Raw genomic sequence first — 25,139 nt, forward strand, 5'->3', positions numbered from 1 at the left:
ATGGCATCCTGAAATGTCAGATTTCTTAAAGGCAAAGTTAAAGAAATCACTGTATATAGTATGGGCGTTGTTTGGTGGTGTGAATATGGTGTTTCCTGGTTGCCTTAAAATAAAAAATAAAAAATAAAAAATAAAAAATAAAAAATAAAAAAAAAATAAAATAAAATAAAAAATAAAAAATAGAACAGAAAGAAAAACCATATTGATAATTGAAGACCGCCCGTGCCATTCAAAAAAAAAAAAAATTAGCCTGGGATGATTTTCTTGGGATGAACTCGTTATATAATTCTCAAATTAGTCTACTGAGTAAAATTACAGTATCTGCACATATATCAACCAAGAGTTTTCATGGAGTTTAAAGAAATATTAAACTGCCTAAGAAAGCCATGGAAGTTGAGTGATGCACTCTGGGATATGTAGGCGTCTCTCTTCCGCCTTTAACCGGAGGTGGAGGGGCTAGCTGTGCGGACGCCATCAACAATATGACGGTGTCATTAAATATGAATTTTTAAAGGTTTCTCTTGTTGTAATGTGCTGAATCATGCCTGTATTATCGTCACCTGTACAGCTGGATGCGCTTCAGACACACATCTTTTAAAAGAGGCCGTTTATGTCTCCTAAAAACCTAAGTCAGTACATACAAGTAAACGTTAACGCTAGCTCTTAGTGTATTTTTAGTAACGTATAGTAAATGTCTCGGACGAATCGTCACCTTCTAGTTTGGAGGAATCAAATTATTCCATCGTTGTTTTGTGGCACAGGCAACGGTGTATTAGTGCTGTACTTGTTGGCAAAGGTAAGTAGTTTCCCTGTGCATGTATAAGTGTAACGTGTGATGTGGCTCTGACAGAGCTTTCGTTTCTGGTGGGCTATAACGTTAACTAGCTAAAAGTAGGAAATAGTGAAAAGTGATAGTGGGTATGTGCTGTCAAGGGAGGCACGTGAAGACACGAAAAGTTAACCTCACTAGAGCTGCAATTAATGATTATATGCCAGTCTTCAAAAACCTTACTTTGTCTGAATCACACGGATATTGAATGTAAATGTTATAAATATGGTATAAGACAAAAACAATGACAGATTGAACAGGACTAAGAGCCTACAACCATGTTAGCATCTCTTTTATGATCTACTTAGGCACTGAGGGGGCTTTTAGCTAAATGCTAACATGCTATTGTTAAGCAGGTACATTGTTAGCATGCTAACATTTAGCATGCTGATTAGCCCCAAGCACTAAGTACAGCCGAGGCTGTGGCAGTGTATTCAGACAAAAACCAAAGTTGGACATTGCTGGATATATTGAATTTTTGATCCAAGGATGGCTCAACATGAAAAGGATTTCCAAAGTGGATATAATTCATCCTGAGGGGGGCATGCATGTCTGTAACAGGTTTAATGGCAACAGTTTTTGACATTTTACCCGAAGCCACAAAAGGGAATCTCATAAGGGCGCTAGAGGGAAAGTCGGGATCAACAAAGTCAGTAGCATTCAGCCTCGAGGGGCCATGACTGTCTGTACAAAATTTCATAGCAATCCAGTAGTTGTTGAGATATTTCAGAGAATGTCTGGAATTTTTGGTTGATAATTGAATAAAAAAACGTATTAGCAATGAAATCTTTATTTTTAGATTAAATGGCTGTCTGATGTAATGCTTCTATTGTTATGCATATATGAAACCTTGCTTGACATTTTTTTAAGTGATTCTGTCTGCTTTAAATTGCAGACCATCCAGAGTTTGCCTTGACCAACTCCTTATGTCTGAAGACTCGAGCAGCGATGAAGAATGGTGTATCTCTACAAAAAGGCAGGTGGATGATGCACGCACACTGGCAAAATGTTGGGAATGTGGCAAAAAATTCAGCAACATAAAAAACTTGATGTCACACTACAAAAGCCACAATATTAAAGCCACCTGCCACATCTGCAAGATTATTTTCCGACGCCTGACGTCACTCTCCACGCACCTGGATAATGCACACTCGCCGCCCCTCTGCAAAAAGTGCCATCAATCTTTCAGTAATGTGTGGGAATTGAACAAGCATGCAGAGATACATTGCAGTGGCTCGGCGCCTTTTAAAGAAGCTCCCTCTTTGATTTCTGCAGTCATACATCAGAGTCAGAACCCTGGCATCTTTTCTGATGAGGTGACTGTACAGCAAAGTAAAAACTCAGTACCGTGTAACTCAATGTCAGAGTTGAGGCCTCAGCAAACAATTGAGATGAGACCTGAGACATCTGAAAACAGTGTAGAATATATAGTGGGTGAAGATGATAAAGACATTGACATGGAAAGTGACTGTGAGAAGCTAGATGATTCAACAAGCTCTGAATCTGATGATGAAGATAAGACACTTTGTAAACCTACAAACATGTGTCCAGATGATGCAGAATCAGATGGTGGCTCAAGTTCAGCTGATAATTCCAGTGACTCTTCCAATAGTCTGCACTCTAAACAAAACCCTGCAGCCCTTCCCAGTGTTAATAGTTCAATATGTGCTGCATGTGGTAGAGGGCCATTTAGGTCAATGAAGCTCCATTTGCTGCACTGTAGTGGTATAAGGGTAAAATATCAGTGTTCACTGTGCAAGACGCTCTTTCTAACTGAGACTGATCTTAATGAGCACTATATGCCTTTGTATTCCTGTGACATCTGTGGCCAGGTTTTCTCTCACGAGAGCTTGTACCATCACCACCAGTGTCCCAAGGAAAGCAAATCACCTTTGGTCTTCTTTTGTTCTGAGACGATGCCGAAAGCATGTAACGTATGCAGATCCTTTTTCACTTCTGACAAAACTTTGTTAAACCATGTTACCAGAGTCCACACATCAGTGGTCAGCACCAAAGTATGCATTATTACCAATCCATCAGCATTGACCGATAAAAAGGGTTCAGGTTTCCATGGCACTGCAGTCCAGTCCACCGTCAGTAGTCCAGATGTAGTCAACCAGGTCAGTAACGGGAAGCTGCATGTTGACCAAACTTGTGCAGGCTCACTGTCCACTATTCTGAAGTCTGACACCGACCCAACTTCAGCAACTGCGACCTCTGACCCCGTCTCGCCCACTATTATGGCCATGTTCGAGAACGACAGCCAAGATGTGGCTTTGATGAAACGTATGAACACAGGCTGGCGCTCCAAGGTCCCTTACCCCTGCAGGCAGTGTGGTGCCATCTTGCGGCAGCCCTCCCTCATCATTAGCCACCGCTACCTCCACCGAGGCCGCCGCTCACACCAGTGCCAGTGCGGCCGAGCTTTTAAGCACCGGCTGCACCTCCTGCGACATTGTGTTCAGCATGCGGAGGCCATAAGCTACATCTGCGTCAGCTGTGGGGAGACTTTCATAGGAGCCAGACTCTTAGCTGAACACATGAAGGGCAAATCACAGAAAAAGTCCCGTCCTTCCGGGCGTCCATGGAGACGTAAAGTTAAGAAAAAATGCAAAATGCCCTTTACATGTGACTGTGGACAACTATTTTTTAGGCCTTCTGCTTACATATGGCACCAACTTCAAAACTGGACAAAAACTAAACAATTGAAGAAGCCCTTGAAATGACAATGGATCAACACGTCTGGTTTTCGCCACTCTTCTTCAACTTTGTCCACCACAATTTAAATCAAACTGTTAAATTAAAAGGGATGTTTCACACATCATCTGATTGTCACTATTTTGTTTAATTTGTGTGTTACCAAGTGACAAAATCAAAGCAGAATCACATACATGTTTTTTCTTAATAGTTTTTAATTATAAGCATGTCCTGGATGGTTGTTAACATGTTTTCACCATGTGCAAATGATACATAGTAAACTGTTATAATAATAATAGTAATAAGTTCTTTTGACAACACAATTGAACCCACAAGGAACTTTTTTCAGTATTTGGATTAAGTTAAAACACATAAAACTCCAGTTTATCCTCCAGAGAAAGAGCTAGTCCAGTTTTGCTATTTTTCTCACAAAGTGCATTTTTAACAGTGAGGTTTGTACGGGGGGTTTCTGGGGCCTCTTGTGTTCTGTTTTTCAGATTTGTTTTCACAACAGCCTACACTTCAATGTTATGCTCCCATGAGACATTGGTATTCGGATTAAAAATAGCATATAACTTTTTTATGGTTGTTATATAATCTTTATGACTTTAATGTTAACTGTCCTCAACATTACATACTTTACTTAACTCATGTCCACTAGATGGAGCTGCTTACAAGGCAACTTACACTCAAGTTTCATTGTTCTGAGAACAGGTGTAAACTGTCAGATGCTTTTCCTGCATCAGATGATTACAACCTTAACTGTAGACATTAATCTATGAATTTCAGTTGACATCCATTAAAATCCCAAGGACTTACAGTTTGAAATAAAGGTTATAATATAACTGAAGTTTAGTTTCTTCTGTTAGTGGAGCATCAAAACACATCATTTCATTCACCATTAACCTGATGGGTTGGAGGAAAGCAGAACAATGAGGAATTATTGGAGAATGTATTATATTCAGTAAGCCTGTATGCAAACAACAATCAGCTCGGTAACCATTAAACTGTCTGCTAATGAAAAGAGGATTTGCAAGAGGTTTGTAAAAAAAACTGATTAGGCTAACACTGATAAAAAATATTGCAAGAGATTTGAAATAAAATTAGCATGTAAAAATATATATCTTATTCCACAGGAATAAGGCGGCGACGGAGTCCATCAATGAAACCTTACAAATAGCAGTTGAGAGAGCGATCCTGGAGCCTTTGACAGTTTGGATTACAAGGATCTCCATAGTTCTTGTTTGAGATTAATTCAGTTCTTTCACTGTCACAAACACGACTGCTGAAATCACAACAGATTTCTCAAAATGTGTAGGGAATCTTCTCCCACAGTGATTGGAAGTCTTATTTTATCTGTATAATTTTACTGCTATGAGTCACTGTGCAGTGCACTCTGCACAGGGCCAGAAGATGAGATCTTTAGTAGGTATGCGAGTCCTCCAAGTGGTTCAGCATGTTAAGAGTCTGGAGCAGCTCTGGGTGGAGAAGATTTACCGTCTCATTTTCATGGATATTGTAGATGAAAACACTGAAGGCAGTCAACTGTCTCCGTTCTTAACAAAATGCATAGAGCCATGTCACCTGCAAAAAAAAAATCAAAAAAATCAATTCAGCGTAGATACCACATCCTGCAGCGCGTCGTTAGCAGATCGGCGCAGCGTCACTAGCAGTCCTAAGTGTTGTTTACCTGATCTCTGGGTTGCGGTGACGTAGGACCTGAGAAAGCAGCTCGGAGGTTTGTTGGAAGCAGCGACTCAGTTCATCCAGCTTCTGCTCCATGGAGAGGATACGCTGCTCCAGCTCCCGATAGGAGTTATTCCAGTTGGCACTCAGGTCACACATTATCATCTGCATCTGTCAAAACAGCCACAAAATGCAAATGCAAAGATTTTTGTATTCATGATGGAATTTCTGGTAGCGTTTCTAGCAACTGAATTGCAAAGAAGCCAACAGCAACAAATTTCGGTTACTTTTTTTAGCCCTCTGTGCTCGGCCTCGCTGTGGCTTACTTTTTACATCTTACCAAGGAGCTACAATTGAAGACTGGAAAAACCAGGCTTGTTTTCCACATAAATCAATCAACAAAATGCATTTTAAAATTCACAAATTACACACTAGTGCCTCTCACTGGGTAATGCCTTTACATCTTGGCTTTATTCCACATGGAAAACTTTTCTGGGCCTATGAATTCCTGACACAAATGAATCCTGAGACAGTTTATGGAGATTTTTTAACAAGCATTTAATGTGTCTGAACACCTAGTGATAAACAGCAGACCGTAAAATGCTGCGTAATAGTCTATGTAAGTAGTGAGTGTTTTTAGAGGGATCTTTGTCATCTTATTTGGCATTAACCTTTTCCAATGAAATGTGCAAAATATTCCAGTGACAGCTGTCGCTCACCTTAGGGAGATCCACCATCTCGCTTACGTAATCTCTCAATTGTCTTTGTTTGAGGCGTAAATGCCGAAATCTGTGCAGACAAAAGGTTCAGTATAGATCTCAGTCATGGAAGGATTTCACACATATTCACATTTTAATTGCATTATTCCAAATGTTACACTGAGACAACAGAAAGGGAAACAGTTCGAAGTATTTTCATGTGCTAGTGTAAGACAAGTTCTTTGTCCTATTTTCGGGCAAACAGAACAGACAATTCAGAACCCCTGGTTTGTGGAGGAATATCCAGACAACACAGTATTCCACTACTCAAAATGCATGAGTCATTGTGTGTTTGTTATTTTTTTAATGACATATAAAGGGGGAAATGGCTAAATTTACTATTTACAACAAAAAATGAAATATGGATCAATCAGCATCCAGGTAGACCGTTCTTAACCCCAAGGTGTGGAGGTGCCTCCCGATGGTACTTTCCACAGTGTATTTATTTATAGTGCTTTTGCCCGGTATAAAGCAGGAAGTACAATCCCTCCACCCAGGCTAACACACACACCCACACACACACACACACACACACACACACACACACACACACACACACACACACATAATCCTGTTGTAAGGATAATGACCATACACTTCTGGACTTCCTGTCTCATGCATTTTACTTGTTCATGAAGGAGGAGCTTTGGCTCAATAACAAGAAGATACAATTCAAAGGAAAAACATGTAAATGGAAGTGTGTCTAAGAGGATGTATATTCTGTTGTGTTTTACTGTCAAATCATACTTTGAAAAGTAAAACAAAAACTTTGCCCTGAATTCTGTATAATAAAAGGGTGGGCCCTTGTTCACACATGCCCTTCCCACATAAAAGATTAAAACAAATCTAATTACTAATCTAAATTAGCCATTCAAGCTGTGACTCTGCGGTTATGCATGTTGACACTAAGTTAATGACCCGTAAAATACACATCTAAGGCACACAAACCACCACCCAATCCCTCGCCCAGATAAAAATATGCAGACATCCTGACTGAAGGTATGATTCTGCGAAACAGTAACTCACACTCTGATGGCTTCCAGAAGGCATCTCTGGTGTCTTCTGTGCTCACCGCGGTTGCCCTTTGTCAGGTTTGTGCGATGCAGAAGCCAGCATTCCCTTAGCACGTTAGCAGCAGCGTGGCGGATCTGGTAAAGAGGCAGAAAAATTCAAATAGACTGATCAAACAAGGAAGTTCCAGGAGAAGAAATGCGATGATAAGACTGTCAAGATAAAGTCAATCAAACTTTCAGGCTTGACTGACCAAACCACACAGCGCTTATCTCATTTAAAAAATTTTTTTTTTAGACAGAATCTGGTTTATATCTATCATTTTAGTATGGGAAATAAAATCATGAGTCATCTAAGCGAGCTGATTAAATCCAGACAGTCTTTCCTGTTCAGCCCTTTTGCTCTATGATGCTGATTTCAGATAAAACAGAAGTATGAAGGCTTATTTTCACAGAAAGGCTTAATACAAGTCTTTGAAGAACAGGACGTACAGAGTAGAAGCTAGGTTTAGGCATTGCAGGATTTCTCCAATGTCACCTTTTTTGCACTTTTCTCTTTGATTCTATTCGTGTCTGTTTGTCTTCCTGCCCAAATCACTGTAACTGCCCCGTGATGATGTCACTCTGCCCCTGTTGTGGGGGTTATTAATAGAGGCTGTCAATGTCTGCATCCAGATGTCTTCCCTTGTTCCCATCAGTGTAAATCTGGACTGCACCAGAAAGCTCAGAAGGATGCACGCACATGCACAAAAACACACACAGGCAGACCAAAACAACCACAAGCAAGGCATAAAGATGCACCGAATGACAGGATGCAGCCACAGAGAGAAAGGAAATGGTTGTATCCTCCAAAGCAGCGTTATCTACCATAGTCAGACACTACTTTACAGTTTGGTGCTAAGCTGTAGCACTGCATATGAAACACACACTGAAACTTCAGATTGTAGGAACTCTATTGATCTTTACACATTTTTATTCCTAAAACTTTTTTTTTTTTTTCCTGGCTTTAGGACAATGTTTCCTTGTAAGCTTTCATTTTTCAGACACCTACTTCTTCCCATCAAGAGGTAAACACCACAATGCTGTCCATGGCTACAAACAGAGTAACTCTTCTGCAAGCTACTTCCACACACACTCACAAAAACACACGTAAGCTCAAACAGTTTCCTGCCTATCGCTGCACCGGCCTGAACTGACACAAGTTTCTTTCCTGACAGAGATAAGATTATTTCCTCTGTTTGACGCCTTGAAAAGGCTATAAAGAGGTTGGCAGACCTCATCTCCCTCCTCTTTTCCCACACTATCCTGGCCTCTGGTGTCTCTTATTTAAGGAAAAAAATAGTTAAAAAAAGAGGCAAAAACCAAAACATGCATGTGACATGGAAAGTAGTGACGCTTCCATCTTGACAACTCTCTATCAGCTTTCTTATTTGTCTTGCTACACTGTAGTAACCTCTGAGGGGGGAGGGTAGTTGGCTGTTTACTAAGTGTTTATACAGGGAAGTTCATTTTATTATGAGATAAATATCACAATAATGCTGAAAAAATAAAAGTTTTTAGCTCATTAAAGGTCTTTCAAATTTAAAAATCACACCGTGTTACATCTATAAATAGTGGACTTTATATTTTATATCTGAATGTATCTGTGGTACAAGAGAGTCTGTGATGTCATTATGGTTTATTTAGTCACATGACACCACGTCTAAGATGATTGATGATAAAGTATCTGACCTATACTGAGCTGTTAATCTGTTAATAACTGGATGTAAAGACAATCTTTGAACTCTACTTTATAGTGGTTTCCTACTAAATGACCTGAATTGTTTCGTCCCATTCAATACAAATACTGTAACATAGTTTACATATTTAAACTACCAGGCCTTTTCCAGTGTAAAAATGTTTTCATTCTTGTTTTGTTTTTTTAGTTGAGTTATGGTATTGTTGTCTGGCAATGCAATACAGACTTTTCAAATCATTGTGCACTTACAGCTGTATTACCATGCAATGCTCCAGTTACTTTGACAAAAATATCACAGACATAACCCTTTCAGTCACAGGCCAAAAGCTGCCTTATTATATAACATCTCATTAGCTTTAGCTACAGGTATCTAGCGCATTTTCTTTTTTTCAGAATTACCAAGACTTTTTGAAAATGATGATTTATTTATGATCTGTGACAGCATATAAACTAAACTTATAAACTCAAATCAAACACGCCACTCTGACTCCATTGGTTATTGGTCAACTCCTAGAATGTGTATTATTTACAAAAACAACAAATTAAAACTGCCGCCCCCCCAAGCAGAATGGAACACAGCTAAAGTGTGATGCCCACATGTTCATTAGGTCATCATAATAACACACAAGCAGGCGTTACAAGTAAGCATGGTGGCTCATTTTGCCAATAAAGATCAGGAGTATTGATATGTTGATTGACAGAGAAATGGATAAACTGGTTCATGTGCAAACCTCACTTGAACTCTGGGCGGGACGCTGGTGTCTCACTGGGATTGATAAATAAGTATTTTCATACATTAATTGAAACCAATAGCTACATGGACAAAAAGAAAAGTATGTTCAGAAATCTTACAGCTCATTTGGAAACAGATACAGCAGTTATGTGGGGTGTATATGTACGTTATAATATTTGCTCCAATACATGCAAAAAGTAAGAATGATGCAAATGATTCAAAACAGCTGAATTCCAAAGCAAAGTGGTACAAAAGTGGCGATGCATGCACATCCAAAAAGTCATATAGCTGATGAAAAAAAAAATAGCTAAACTAACAAAGAACAATCCACATCTTGACAAACAGTTATATTGTTCTGATATTCCAGCGTTTCATAATGTAAACTTTATAAACATTATAATCCACTTCTGCTGAGAAAAATATTGCGTTACTCTTACCCTTTTAGAGATCTGAATGTCCAGCATGAAGAAATGCACATGTTTCTCTCCTTTGTTCAACGCCAGCTTCTTGGTAACAACTGCAACCAGCATGGCAGTGCAGGCTACACCCTAAAACCCAACACACATACACACACACACACACACACACACACACACACACACACACACACACACACACACACACAGAGAGCTGTTGGCATGGTTACTGATATATTTAACATCTGCCTCAACAAATTCCCAATGATCGAGCAAGACTGATCCAGAATACTGTAGTGACATCAACAAGGCTGAACTCAAGAGAGAGTGATGTAAACTTTTACAGGCGGATTTTAAGCCTGATTTCGTCTGACTCCTCAACAGTGGCTCTGGCGTCTTTTGAGAAAGCACTTATTGAGAAAACTGAATGTTGATCTTCATACTTCATATGCTTTCATCCAATAAATCAAAGTTATATTTACACAGAGAGTTCAATGGTTAAACACGGGCCTCTGTGGCACTGCTATAATAGTGCGGGTTTCCTCTGAGAATAGCCTTGTGCTATTGCTGGACAGGGAACTACAGAACGATGGTGAGTATTTGGATGGGCCGCAGAGCGAATCACATCCACATACTCACAGAAATAAACACATAATAGGCACACACACACAGACAAAACACTGCACAGAACCCATGTACACCATGGATAATGATAAAAGATTAATTAGTGTTTACCTGTTTTCCTCTTTTCAGCTTGCATTAGAAAGAGAGAAGGAAAGAAGGAGAGAGCAACATCAAGCCTGAGCATTAGAAAGCACAAACCAGTTTTAAAAGATAAATTTATCCTTCACTCCAACAGCCATAAACTATCCGTCATTACACCGTCTGTGAAAACCAGGGAGGTACAAACTCTTTCCGTGGATCCATCCACACATAGTGATGGGATGCAAACAGTGTTGTCAGCCCCTTTACACAGCTGCAAATTGAGTTATGGCTGGAGTGGAGCAGAAGTGCTGACCGTAGATGCTTTCAGCCATATTACAGGTGTGAGCATCACCCCAGTCACTGGCTCACAGAACTGCCCTGATGGGAGTAGGACATTTTTTTCCAAATCATGGGCACAGGTTGGCACACCCTCCTGTTGTAGTGGTGCCAAAGACAATAAACCACCTAAAAATGGATATGGTGGAAAGTTTTCCCTTATAAGGGGGGGGGGGGGGGGGGAGGCTTATAAAAACAAGGGAGATGGAGAAAGAGAGAGGGAAAAGATTTGTTTTCCACTTTGTCACAGAGGTGTCTGAACCAGACACATCCAAAACCATGGTGGTGACTCTTATCTGCTGGTAGCAGAATCTAAAGCAGCACAGGTGAGGCAGCTGGCAGCAAACCAATGTCTGTTACCTATTCAAATACACAGCCACTCCTTGCCCCCAGTGACTTCATTTTATTCTACTGTAACTCTTTGTGTTTTATCTCAAATATGATTTCCACATCCCTTTAACCTTTCATCTTTATCTCTGACCTTCCCTTCCACCTCTCCTTCAGCCATAATCTTGCCATTCCTCTGCATTGCCATAAAAAGTGCAATCTTATCTTGATGTCATTGTGCTCCTATGCACAGAATAAAACTAATGTGAAGTGACTGTGATGCTTTTCTCCACTTTCACTTTTCACTGGGATACTTATTTCTTTTATTCTAAGATGAGATAAACAAGTAATCTAAATTTAACCTCTCATGTGACATATCTCCACAAGATATGATGAGGAGGAAAGTCAGTGAATGCAGCAGAACAGTGTCATCACTAGGCAGAAACATCTCCCTCCATACAGATGTTGTGTGTGGGCTGCACAGCGCCCACTGCATGCTTGACAGATTCCCTCTCTCAGTCTTTTCGTGTGAGTGCCTGGTACCGCCAAGGTCCTGCAGAGGCACCGTCCATTAATTTACAGCTGTGATCTAAATCACACACACAAGGGAATGAAAGCATGCAGGTCTGTCAGCACCACTAGGGTGTGCAGCTGGGCAGAAAGGCTCCAATGTGTCCAAGATAACTAGTGGAATAGAGCAGAACAGGCCTGGGTGGAACACAAGAGGCGCAGGAGAGAAGTGAACCAAACTGGACTGAACATGATATGAAATGGGAAAAATTAAATAGGAAAATGGGGGAAGAGTTGCTGCAATGGAACACAGCAGGAACAGAGGGGAGTGAAACAGACCAAAGAGGATGATATGGAACAGAAAAGAGCAGAACAATTAGGAACAGAACAGAGGACAATAAAACAGAACAAATCAGAACAGAATATACTGGGGAAGAAGTGAACGGAACAAAATAGACTGAGATATATCAGAATGCAACGGAATCAAAAGTAACTAAATGGAATGAAATGAGGCAAATCAGAACATTAGATGTGAGCAGAGCAGATTGGAATAGACCAGGGAAGAGTGGAAGACAGAGAAGAAATGGAATAAAAGTAAAAGTAAGGGGAAAGTTCCCCCCTACAGAGAGAGAGAGAGAGAGAGAGAGAGAGAGCACAGCAAAACAAAATGAAAGGAGCAGCAACAGAACATCTTGTGTTTGTGCATTATCAAGCTGCTCATGCACACGGAGAAATGTGAGCTGGTTTGGTTAAGAACAAATGCAGAAGTGAAACAAACTGAGCGCCATTTCTGTTAAAGCTGTTGTGCTGGCTAAATCATTTTCTGATAAAGGGAAAAACAACCACTTGAAATAACAAGTGTTGTGTGTTTTATTACTTCAATATGAACACAACTGCATGTAATTCCTTTACCACGTGAACAAAATTGATTTTAAAACCTTTGTATTTCTCTATGAATCAAAAAAGAGCAAAAATTCTTCAGTGTCTTAAATATGACATTTTTTCAACAAGCAAAGCCAACCTAGTTACCATGACTCCAGTGAAGAGACACACCGCCTTGCCACAGCTGGTGCAGGGCGACACATCCCCATAGCCCACTGTGAGGAAGGTGATGGCTATGAGCCACAGGGCTGTGTCCATGTGGCCTGTTGATACCTTGGTCTGTCTACAGGGAGGAGAAAGCGGAGACTGAGACTGTGGACTCCACCGTAGTTAGACGACATTCTTAACATAAACTAACCAGAATGAACTTTTACATAAGCGCATCCACCTTAAATCTAAACATTCAGTACCATTTTCAATCTCTGTATACATGACAATGTTTTAATTAAACATAACCATTTTAGTGTTTACTTTGTTTAGTTTCGATTTCCAGAGGTATTACCATGAAATAACTGCTCTATTGAAATAAATAAATAAATATTAATTCATTATTGATTAAGTAACTTTACATGTACATATAGGAGCAGGTGATACAAATAAACTCTTCTTCATAATTTTATATTGCAATATCTACGCGGTAGATGTCTCGATTTTGTTAGTTTTCTAGAAAGATCTATATCCATATATTATGTTCCAATGAGATAGCTGGCAAATTAAGGTGCCTAACTATACTGATGCAAAAATCTAGTGAGGATCTAATTTTACCAGGAGACAGCCGAAGACCTAATATAACCATATATATTAAAATATTAACTTCCGCAAACAGTATGGCAAAAACTCTGACGATAGATAAATGTATATAAATTTATAGTCTATATGGTAATATCACCCCTCCCAATCCATATGTTAAATTGTGTGCTTGCCTATAGACAAATTTTCACATTTGTGCGTGTTCAGCTGATCTACTGTGCACTGGCTTAAAGACTCCATAGGTTACTCTAGCAACAGATTCTCCCTGTAATGTAATGAATACCAAATGACACAGTGCTTTCAAGGAACCTTCTTTTGATTGCAGTTATATATAAGTTCCTTCCTTGGAAATTTAAAGCTGCCTAAATGAAACCCATTAGTCTGTGAAGCAGTTTAAAACTCTGTGAAACTTAATGTGTTAGATACAGTGATAAATGAAACACCCGTTTCCTGTGCACAACGAGTCTTCTAAGTTTGATAAAGGTGTTTTCCGTAAATCAAACAGCGCTGATGCTCTACACCACTTGGGAAGTTATGAAATGGGTATCAGTGTAAACTTGTAAAACATTGTAAAGCACAAGTCCAATGTACACTTGGCAGAAACCACACAAAGCGGTCAGTCAGTGTTCGAATGTTCATCTGTCTCCTGGATGTGACAATCAACTAGTATAGAAAATGGATGGTGTAAAGCTTCAGTTTTAAAACATTTGGAGGTTTTATCCGCTATCAATCAAAAGCTCTTTTATTACTTCTGGCAGATCAAAACATACAAGAGTGAGATATGTGAAAGTGAAGGCAAAACCTCAGATGAACAGATGACCTCACACTGTTCAAACAGCCAAACAGAATGCAGAGCATCAGGCTGACGTTTAGTTGGCTCATGTATTAAGAGAGACTTGTTAGAGAAACAAAATAGAATGTGATTATCAAATCAGTTATTGGACATCCATTTTGCATGGGAAAACAAATTGACCATCAAAGTCTGTGTGTGTGTGTGTGTGTGTGTGTGTGTGTGTGTGTGTGAGAGAGAGAGAGTGAGAGAGAAAGAGAGAGAGAGAGAGAGTACTATGAACAAACATTTTTCAAGATATCAATATTTCAAAAGTTCTATTCACTATTTTGCACAAAACAGTGAATAGAGCCTGATAACTGAGAGCCTGACAAAGTCTTCCACAGAAAGAGAAAAACATAGTTTGCTCAACAAATTTGTTTCTATTTTGATTCACTGGAAAAATTTACTTAATTTGCTCATTCCATGACAACTAATAGTTAAAGGTGCCTTTTATAAAGGACATAATGTTAATGTTAAAACTAATGGCCCTAGAGATTATTATGGAAAGCAAACAACTGGCATTCTTTCAGAGAGTCCAGTCAATATTTGTTGAGCAGGAACAACTCTCTCCTAAAAGGAGATGACGATACGCCCAGGCAAAGATTACGTGTCAAAGTCAAATTCATTTTATTTCATTATTCTGCCAACAGTTCTTAGTCAAAAATACACCTAATTTCTTAGCGTAGCACAAAGGGTGGAGACAGGGGGCTATGGCTTGTTTGACTCTGTTCTACCAGCACCTCTAACTGTGCCAATAAATAGTCCTATAAAACCACAATGTGTCATTTTACCTTTACCTTTCAGAGAGAATCCCGCTATGCCTGCTTATGGTCTTTATGCCATGCTAAGCTAAGCTAACTGTCTGCTGGCTGTAATTTCATATGTACTGTACAGAAATGAGAGAGGATTCAGTCTTCTCATTTAACTCTCTGCAAGAAGGAGAGTAAGTATATCTCTGTTCCTGTCTTTTCTTTAGTGAATGGACAACCTGTTTTGTGTCTGAAAATAGTCATTAGAGTTGTTTTGTTGTATTTTTTTGTTTGTTTGTTTATTTACTTTACTTCTCAACATTATATCAGTATGATTTATGAATTACAGTATATTTCAGGGTAGACTGCTCATTGAAGGCTTTCCAGTTTAAAACAAACAAGCACCTTTTTTTTGATGGATTTTCTTCAAAATATGAATGGGCAATCTCCAAGGTTGGTGTAAGTGCTCACTGTATGTGACTCTTATTTGCAAAGATGTTAAGTTGTAATTATAATGTTTAGTATGAACAACCTCTGGTATATCATACCGGTTTTTTGCAAGTAGTTAGATTCCTAACTTCTAACTCCACAATCTTTGGATCAGTACATCTGTATTGATTACTTACATGCAGTTCTCTTTCCCTACCTCTCACACAGAGTAAGCATCCAGGACGCAGTGAGCCAGAAGAAGAGGATGAAGACCAGCAGCGTGCGTGCCGGGTGTTTGTTCATCAGTACCTTGAGCACAAAGCGGAAAGTGAAGTTGATGTTGTTGAGCGAGCCGATGCTCCGATAGGAGGCACTCAGCAGCACTTTGCTGTGCAGCAGGATGGCTCTGTGCACCAAGTACAAGCGGAGGAACATCAGCACTGATAACAGCAGCTCCATGTCCACCAGGGCGTCGTTTTGATGGTTGCAAACACAGAGCGGAGCTGTGGAAGAGGAGTTGACATGGGGGCCCACCTTCCAGTATGTGCCAACAGGATGGATGGAACAGACCAACAGCTCCAGAGTGATCACAAGAACCCTGTGGCTGGTCATGGCAATACGCCAGTCCAACTGGTTGTGGTCATTGACAAACAGCTGAAAGATGAAGGATAACAGTAAAGACAGAGAGTGAGAGAAGATGGAAATCATGATAGAAGTTGGAGATGGAAACCATTAAGAATACAGTCACATCTTAATGTTAATATGTAAAGTTTGGAAATTATCTTGTTTAAATCATCCTTATCAGGATGTGAACAAACAAACAAAGCTCTCTTTCCTCTCGCTAGCTTCAACTTCATCTCTCATTTTCCTATGATACTAGTTGATGACATTATTAAATGCGCTCCCTGCTTTATTGCACCTGTTGATGAGCTATTTTTAGTAATAATAATTCTGTCTGGGAAAAACGAAAGAACATCTTATCAATTTATTTTTTACATAACAAGGAAGAAACGGTTTAAGAAAAATGCAGATACATAGTGCTGTGTATAAGGGCTGTGATAAGAAAATTTTTTTTAAGCCTCAAAAGATAAAAATGTTAAACTGCAGATGTCCCCCAGCTATCTCAGGGGGAAACTCGTATGCTAGTTTACATTAGTAATTCAGCCATCACTGTATAGCTCCATTGCACATCAGTTTGTTCAAGAAAGTAAAGGAAATTAAGCAGGTCACGATTCTCAAGAATTTCAACTCTCCCATTCATTTATAAAAACTTTATCCTTGCTCCCCTGATTGAGACATCGTGATGTTGCACAATTTAGTTTGTCACTTCTGACACCAAAGCATTAAAGCTACACTAGGTATCGCTGAACACTGAATGTGTGTTAGTCTCCACCCTAAACCTGCCCTCCCTTATCTCCTCTACACATTTGGAATGGACCCCTCTTGTATCAGACACACATGACTTGCAACCGAACAGCAAACCCTGTAGGTTAGAGTACAAACCCAGGAGCCCAACCACAACGATAAAAGAAACCATGAATCCTGCCGCGTAGCTCACTATACTCTCCATACACAGTACTTTTTGCACTTGTTGCTGTACTTTATTGAATACTCATGCTGTGAGTGTGTGTGAGAGCAAATGAAAAAATGTTTACTCTGTTTAATTTCAACCAAATCCCTTCATATACAGTGGGGTCCAAAAGTCTGAGACCACTTTCCCATTCCCGTGAATGGCAGCGAGCCATATGGATTGGAAAAATATTGCAGCTGCAACATTGTGCATGCCTGTGTGGGCTGAGGTTTTTGTCCAGGATTTTTTTACGCATACAGCAAATAAAACACAGATAATCAGTGTTGAGGCTACCATCAGTGGACCGAGAGCTCCTTCTAAAACAATTGCCCTCAAGTATCTCTAACAAAGTATCATTCTAACCAAGCTAATTTGGAGCCAACACTACTGGTATAACTAAGACTACCGCCTCGCAGTCGTATGCCTCCGCCGACCTGTCAAGTTGCAGTTTACATTCATGTCTTGTCCAGGCTCATATAATGTATGCAGTGAAGACCTTTTAACCCGGCAGCACAAAAGAGCTATGCAATCAACACAGTTTCAAGTTGGGCACCCAAGATTAGTGTCATCAAGTCAGTTTCCGACCTAATGTGAAATATGGTCACAATTTCGCCTTCTGTTCCTGAGTTGTGGCATTGAATAATGGTCAGAAAGGTGTTTTTGTGATGTCACAGGGAAGTTCACCTTTGACCTTTTTGGATACAAAATCACTTCATCATTTTATCCTATTGGATATTTGTGTAAATGTGTCATAATTAGTGTATGAATTCTTGAGTTATGGCCAACAATGTGTTTTGTGAGGTCACAGTGACCTCGAGCTTTGACTCTTGACCACCAACTTCTAATGATTTCATCTTTGAGTCCAAGAGGAAATTTCTGTCAGATTAATGATATATCGAGTTCACAAGAATGGGATGGACATGAGGTCACGGTGATCTTGACCTTTGACCTTTGACCACCAGAATTGCATGAGTTCATCCTTGAATCCAAGTGAACGTCCAGTGAACCAATTTGAAGACAGAAAGTGATGTACAAAATAATGAAATTCGAGCCCTGAAGATCAACAATGCACCTGCAGATGACTGATGGGCACAAAGGGGAAAAAGCAAACTCACCCTGATGTCCTTATAATGGAAAGCTATAATGAAGATGAGCAGACACCCAGTGGACAGGCTGATTGAACAGTTGATGATTAAGTCGATGCTTGAACCCTGGGAAAGAAACGAACACAAGGGAGATAAGGCATAAAATGATGGCTCTCTAGGAACAGTTGATTAAAGGAAGTTCTCCATTAGCAAGGTTTTTGTGGTAATGACTGCGCTACTGGAATATCCAAATCAAGTACAAGTGTTTATTATATTATATGAGGAGAGGTGAGATTACATTTAAAGATTACTAAAATAAAAAGTTTAAAACAGACAGGGACTTGGTAACATATGGTCCTGCAGACCAATGTGACTTCCTGACTGTCAGCACACGCCTGTGAAAAGATTAGTCAGTCAGTCAGTCAGTTAGTTAGTTAGTTAGTTAAATCATTACATATACTGTAGACCTACATCATTTCAAACATTTCGTGTGTTTATGTGCAAATGTTTAAGTAAAATTCGCCTCCATTACAGCAACTAAACTGATTTCATTACATGTATCATTATTGCTAAAGGAGGCGGAGGAAAACTAAACATAAGACACATAATGTAATTTATTTATGCAGAAACACCAGCAACCGGAAATGAGACGATACGCTTACTGCGGCACAGCAATAAAAGCATTTTTAAGGGTTTCTGTCCACTGAACTTTTAATTTGAAATGATTACAGGAAATGTGGAGTTTGTATTAACACATAATGCAGTAACTTTAAACCAGATGGGAGCGACTGAAAACGAGGCTCCCTACAAACCGAAAAGATCAATTCTACATATCAAACAGAGAGAGTTAAAAATAAAGACCCGCCTCTAATAAACGTCTTTTACGTTCTGGAGTTGAGGTAAATAAAGGCTAAACTGTCGTGGATCACAGAAGGAGGCTGTGCGCTGTGTGAGGGACAAAATAAGAAAGATATTCTGTCGCTTCTAACTTTCTGTCTAAATGATCATTTTACAGTAAATATAACTGAAATCACAGCAAAGTCTTGGTATTCAATCTATGTGTTCTGTGATTTTGTCAAACGTCTTGGTTATAGAATCAGGATTTGATCATAGGCGGTCCAGACACATACTAGGATTTGACCTAGTCTTGTTTTGTTTTCCCTCCCATTGCAGCAGCCATTTACCCCCACACAGCGTGGCCAGATCAACGAAGAGGAGTAGCTCAGCTGCAAGGACAGATGCCTCACCAGCTTCCCAAGTGCAACTGTGCTGCCAACTGTGCCAAGCATTAAACGTAAGTCTCGTCACTGGTGGTAAAGTGCTTCTTCATCTGTTGGCACCAGTTAGGTACCCCAGTCAGTGTGCAACCTTAACTTACTCAAGCATGTACCTTTAGTTCACACAGAATTGGCACAAAAATTTGGTCAAATTATATCAAAAGGACTTATTAGTTTCTGAAACATGTAGGCCTAGTTGATTAATCAGTTAGTCAATCAACAGAAAATGAACAACAATTTAAATGCAAAACAAATGTGAACATTCACTATTTTCAGCTTCTCATGGTGTTCTTTGCAGTTTAACATCACTGTAAATTAAACACTCTTGAGTTTTGGTCTGCTTTGCAGACAATGCTATATTTCAATATGCATTTTGTTTTATTTTATCGATGAAACAGTCATAATAATTCACAGATTAATCAAAAATGTATGGTTGGTTGCAGACCTTACCACCTTGTACCCCTTTTGGGGATTAGCATCAACGATTCACTACATACATGTTAAGATACATTCATGAACAATGCAATTTTCAGTATAGAAGCAATACATCTTCTGTACTTCTGTCTTTTAGTGTGCTATCAATCCTACCAATGCTACCAGTCGATCCCTCTCTAATCTGTGATGCTCTTAAAAGTGTGTTAACCATTTTTAATTTATAACAAAGGTTAAATGTCAGAGATTTCCTTTTTCATAAAAGATAATTTGGAGCGAGTTCAAATGGAATATTCTGCCGGTTGTGTTATAACAGCAAAACGGTTGGCTGATCTAATTCTTGCCTCTCTTTTTTTTCTTTTTCTTTTTTTTTTTTTACAGAACTCAGGACTAATGAAAGTGGAATTACTGATTCTGTAATGTACTCCAAAAAAGTCACTCAATTACAGTAATGAGAGTGCTTGTACTTAAACACTTTTCATTCCAGGGAACTGACAGCAGGAGACACAGACACTGATGGTTTTTCTCTAATTGTCTTCTATGTTGTCACAAACTGAATTAAGAAATAAGCATAGGCCTCTGCCATATACCACCTTGGTCTCAGCAGGTTAAAGGCTACACCCTTTATTCATGCATCCCAGCGTAACTGATGCAACGTCAGTGGAAGTTTTTAACGGGACGTGCAGTTTAATGTGGTTTACAGTTAAAAAGATAATTGCAAACTTTCAAACTTGAGGAAACTTGCGCGTGTAGGTGGTATGGTGTGACGTCCGTTGGCAAAGTACGTCGTTTTCCAGTTTCTCCCGTAGCATCCACATCATGTCTGTATTTCGTCCAGAGCTAATTAGAAGACTCCACAAAAGCTCAACATTTCACCACATTCCATAACAGAGAGTTCAGCAACATGTTTCTTGCCTTTTCCTGTTGGAAACAGTCATTTCAAGCCCGGTGAACCTAATTTGGGTTAACCTTAACACGGATTGTTTCTCATAGTCTTGGACGGACAATGAGCCACCGTAACCAGGACAGGCCACCCAAGGCATAGCAAAAAAAAATAAAAAAATAAAATAAAAGACTGAATCCAATGGTCTGTTTTGTATGTTCCGAGATAAATAAATACTTTCCAAAGCAATAATACGTGCATCTGACTTCAGTTTTCTAATTTGGTGGTTTAGTCAGGGTGGTTTCATTTGCTTTCATCTAGATTTTTGTGCTATAGATCACTCATGGATCTAGAGGTGTCCTCTAATAAACTTATGAATTCACTTATAATAACCAAAAAGATTATTATTACTTGTGTAGTGGGACAGTTGCAGGAAAAGAGATGTCACGGAGGGTAAAGCATTTGCAGGTCTGGTTAATAACAACCAAAAGCTGCATGAGGTGACTTCACTACCTACAGTATACATATGGAGATGCTAAGAATATTACAGTAAGAGTGACTCTTACCATAACAGTCATCGCAATGTTTGTGATTTCAGGTAGACTGTGTACAGGACAGGTGTGGCTGACCAGCTGTCAGAGAGGAGCAAAAACCAGCGGATCACTAGCCCTCAAAGACAACATGTGAGTAGAATACAACTTTACGTCACTCTGTAGAACAGGTTTTCCGTCCTGCTGCTTTTCTTTCTAAATAGCTAGTTAGTTAATGGTTAACTGCAGTGTCTCAGCAGCCCTCCAGGGAATTTACTGGGATTGAGAACCACTCTCCTACAGGAATAGGATCTTCAGGAGGAGGGCAGTTGTTCATGACCACTAATCACTATAGCAGCTCATTTCTATAATTCCTGCTCTCTGAAAAGTCATTGGTGAAATAACCGGGGTACCATACACAGTTTTGGTTGTCATGGCTCAGTTCCAATTATGGACACTTTGCTTTTGTGCTTGTTTTGGGATGATGTTTATGGGACGTGGCTAGATCATATGAAGTAAGTTGTGTGTTTCATCTCGTGGTTTACGAGCCAAACGTACAATAATACACAGAATGCTGTATTTGGGGTGACTTGTAACATGTTGCATGCAGTGAAGTTACAGATGATGTAGCATAGGCTGGTTTGTGCTAATTTGCATGTGTGTCAGAAACTGTATGTAAGCCAGGTTTCCATGCGTGGGTGATATGCAACCACATTGCAGCATTCAGTCTAAAGAAAAGTCGACTATCAACTGTCATTTTACACAATACATGGGCTACAACACTTAAAATAGATTCAGATTGATGTTCAGAACTTATTTTATTTTTTTATATGTATTTGACTATATTGCTACAGTATGTGACTGGTTGCTCTGAGTTTAAAGCCATTAATTTACTCATCCAATATTAAATTTCCTTCATGATACATATTTTTTCTAACTTAAAAATTAAACTGTAAAATAAAGGGCAAATAATAGATAACACATAGAACATATAATTTCACCGGTAAAACAAGACAGAAGGATGAAAGGACACAGCCTGACAACTGCAGACGGAAAATGCAGTGACGAGGTGTGATGGCAGGTCTGGCTGGGGTGGATGCTTTTTAAGATTATATGCAAAGGTGTGGTAATAGTTCCTGTATTGTACATTTAATGGAGGGATGTTCCAAAACTGTAAAGCCTGTCTGACCAAAAGTTGTTGCCTCTTAGGTCTGATCTGACAAAGCTACCCTGCAACCCACAGTCAATAGAGCTCATCAAAATGATCCACTTTACCTCTTGTTCAAACATCTACGAATAATTCTTTTAAATATTGGACATTGTGCTCGACTTGTTAGCCTCAATGTGTGGATATTGTTCTGGATTGAAGTGATGAAGTCATTCCAGGAAAGTCGTCAGAGAGTTGCAGAAAAGAGGACATGAGGTTGCATCCAGGTCAAAGTGCACACTCCTGGCTCTAGCCCAGCCGAACTCAAGACATAGAGACTTTTAGACTGGCCATGCAAACACTCTAATTATACACTAAATGATGTGGAAAGATAGCCTGAAGTACTGTGAGCAATCTCGCTGCAGGGGAAGAGGTGAAATGTGGAAAAACGTTCCATAAATAGCCCTGTTTTCGTGCATAACCATGAAAAGGTATGCTTAAAATATAACTATGTAGACTGGCGTTAACTTTGATAGGGCAGCTCCAAAATATCCCGCAGCATACTTTAAAATGCTTTTAAAAATAAAAAGCAATAATTCTATTTTGCACCACCGGCCACAGCAGAGATGCTGTGTTTTGTTAAGACAGCCCCTGTATGACCAAAAGTCATGTCAGTCCATGGGGTGGGGGTGGGATGGGGGGGGGGGGTCACAGGTCACACTCATGACTCATCACATGATGTTTAAAGATGAATGCTGACAATAGTTGTACAATCTATGCTTAAATCAGCAAGGCAGCCTCTTCAAAATAATACACTTTAACTGCAGCAGAGAACACTTTTCCAGTGCATCAGCATTTCCATGGTACCGAAGCCGATGCCTGTTGTTAGGAATGGACAGACAACACCTGTTCTTGGTTCATATTTGTAAACTGGAATAGTAATGTCATACTCGTGCCAGCACTGTTAATTTCACAACCAGTGTTTCTCCAGGTTCAACTCCCTGAACGCAGCAGCCATAGTTTTTGAAGGTTAGGCCATATTTCCATAGGTTTCTCAAAAGATTGGGAGTTAGTAATGTGGGGCTCTTTGACACTGTAATCAATCACTGACTTCACAGCATGGAGGTGGTCTGATGTTTTGCGGCATGCATGAGAACTTTTTTCCACATGTGGAACTGGCGTGTGCTGTAGGAAGTCAGGGGGAGTTAATAATTTGTTGATTGTGTGGCCTGGCATTGTTATCCACTGAGATCTGCATGTTAATGTCATGAGGCTGTGCTACCAAATAGTGTGTCTGGAAATGGACTAACTAATCAGTAGGTCAGGGAGGTTCAAAGCCCAGGTGCAGATTCTGCTGTTATGCTGCATGGGTCCTGTGCTGTCTGCTAATCAAGGAGGTTGTTATGACAACAAATACAGCCAGTTGTGTAAGGGTGTTTTTTTTTCTACACCAATTATGGTCAATCTAGTTACTGAAATATGTCAGGAGTAAAAGACAACATGATTTAATATCAATCTGTTGATTTTGTATGTATCTGTTCTGTCATGGTCTCATAATTGATCACTAGAAACTGCTACACAAGGAGTTGAAGGAGAGTTGAGAGGCTGCCTCACAGCAGCAGCGCAGTTGTTAACAGGCTTTGGTGCCACTGCATGATTCTCAAAACAAGAAGATGATGATTTGTACATTATTTGATCATTTAATGATGAGTTCAACAGCCAACAGTAAAATGTTTTAACCAGCTGTCCAGAGCAACGTGAATGTGATGTTGATGTCAAAGATTTAAGTGCTTTACAGAACATGCACTGCTGTGTAAATGGTCTAAAGATGTAAATGCAAATGCAGATGTGCGCTGACTTAAACCCTTTTCAACATTTGCCAAAAGGTCATGTGTCACTACAGCTCATATGATTTGTAAAATTGACGTCATAAAGAGAATTGTGGTGTAAACAAGGAGATGCAAGGTTGTATTGCTAGAGCTTTAGCCTAAATGTCACATTTCAAACGTTTCCAATCTATTTCTTTCTGATTAGTAGTCTGATTTGATCACTCATACACAAGCCAAGACATTAGTGTGGTTAATTTCTTAAACCTACCGGTTTATAAATGAAGGGACACAGCTCGGCGTGGATTATCATGAGCAGTATCCCGAGCAGAGCGGTCCCCAAAGCCCACGCGCAAAGGCGCTTTTTATCCTCTAATAAAACCTTTCTGTCTCGCAGTCTGTGGAGGTCGTCTCCTTCCATAAGGGTTGTCCGCTTCCCGGGAAGTGACAGCGGCACGGATACTTCTGCCGAGTCCCCGCCGTTTCGACTGATCAAGCCATCGCAATTTACACAGTCCACTTTGGAGTCGCCGTGCAGGCTGCGGTTTGTCATCTCCATCTCCAGAGCGCACAGGAGACGGCCGCCTGTCCCTCTCTCCCTGTCGTCGCTCTCCGCTGCTCCGTCCTCTGTCTGTCCGGTCTCCGCTTTGCTTCCCTCCCAAGTTGGGGAAGGCATAGTCCGATGGGCGCACTGTATACCAGGCCCTTCTCTCGTTTGTTGCTCATCGAAGTAGCGGGTTTACCAAAGCACTCGGTCCCTAATACACCCTCACCTTAACACACCTACCAACCGGCGCGGCGTGATTACGCGCACTGATGTCCCCTGGACACTGCAGCGTGCTGTGTGCTCTTATTTGCTTGGCTTATTTTTTTAGGAGTGTGCGTCAGTCTGCCGCAAATGAATTCTTTGCGTGCTGTGTGTGTGTGTGTGTGTGTGTGTGTGTGTGTGTGTGTGTGTGTGTGTGTGTGTGTGTGTGTCTGTCTGTCTATGTGTGTGTGTGT

At 40.0% G+C, this 25,139-nt stretch overlaps 2 protein-coding genes across 3 annotated transcripts; one reads left to right on the forward strand and one right to left on the reverse strand.

The window, feature by feature from the left end:
- The first annotated feature begins 1,274 nt into the window (after positions 1-1,274).
- si:dkey-79d12.4 (zinc finger protein 836) lies at positions 1,275-4,107 on the forward strand. The gene is made up of 2 exons (XM_056380104.1): positions 1,275-1,478; positions 1,725-4,107. The coding sequence occupies exons 1-2, from the start codon at positions 1,378-1,380 to the stop codon at positions 3,553-3,555; spliced, it is 1,932 nt and encodes a 643-aa protein (XP_056236079.1). The 5' UTR covers positions 1,275-1,377; the 3' UTR covers positions 3,556-4,107.
- A 400-nt stretch (positions 4,108-4,507) lies between these two features.
- Positions 4,508-25,056, reverse strand: kcnn4 (potassium intermediate/small conductance calcium-activated channel, subfamily N, member 4). 2 transcript variants are annotated; one of them, XM_056380111.1, is made up of 10 exons: positions 24,409-25,056; positions 18,073-18,168; positions 15,605-16,041; positions 12,775-12,910; positions 10,603-10,620; positions 9,889-9,999; positions 6,997-7,118; positions 5,932-6,001; positions 5,217-5,383; positions 4,508-5,110 (listed from the first exon to the last, which is right to left on the reverse strand). In XM_056380111.1, the coding sequence occupies exons 1-10, from the start codon at positions 24,811-24,813 to the stop codon at positions 5,107-5,109; spliced, it is 1,566 nt and encodes a 521-aa protein (XP_056236086.1). In that variant the 5' UTR covers positions 24,814-25,056; the 3' UTR covers positions 4,508-5,106. The 2 variants fall into 2 exon arrangements, with proteins under 2 accessions (XP_056236086.1, XP_056236087.1); XM_056380112.1 differs by lacking the exon at positions 10,603-10,620.
- Between the last annotated feature and the right edge of the window lie 83 nt (positions 25,057-25,139).

Source organism: Seriola aureovittata, chromosome 7 (assembly GCF_021018895.1).
Source record: "Seriola aureovittata isolate HTS-2021-v1 ecotype China chromosome 7, ASM2101889v1, whole genome shotgun sequence".
Taxonomy (NCBI): Eukaryota; Metazoa; Chordata; class Actinopteri; order Carangiformes; family Carangidae; genus Seriola; species Seriola aureovittata.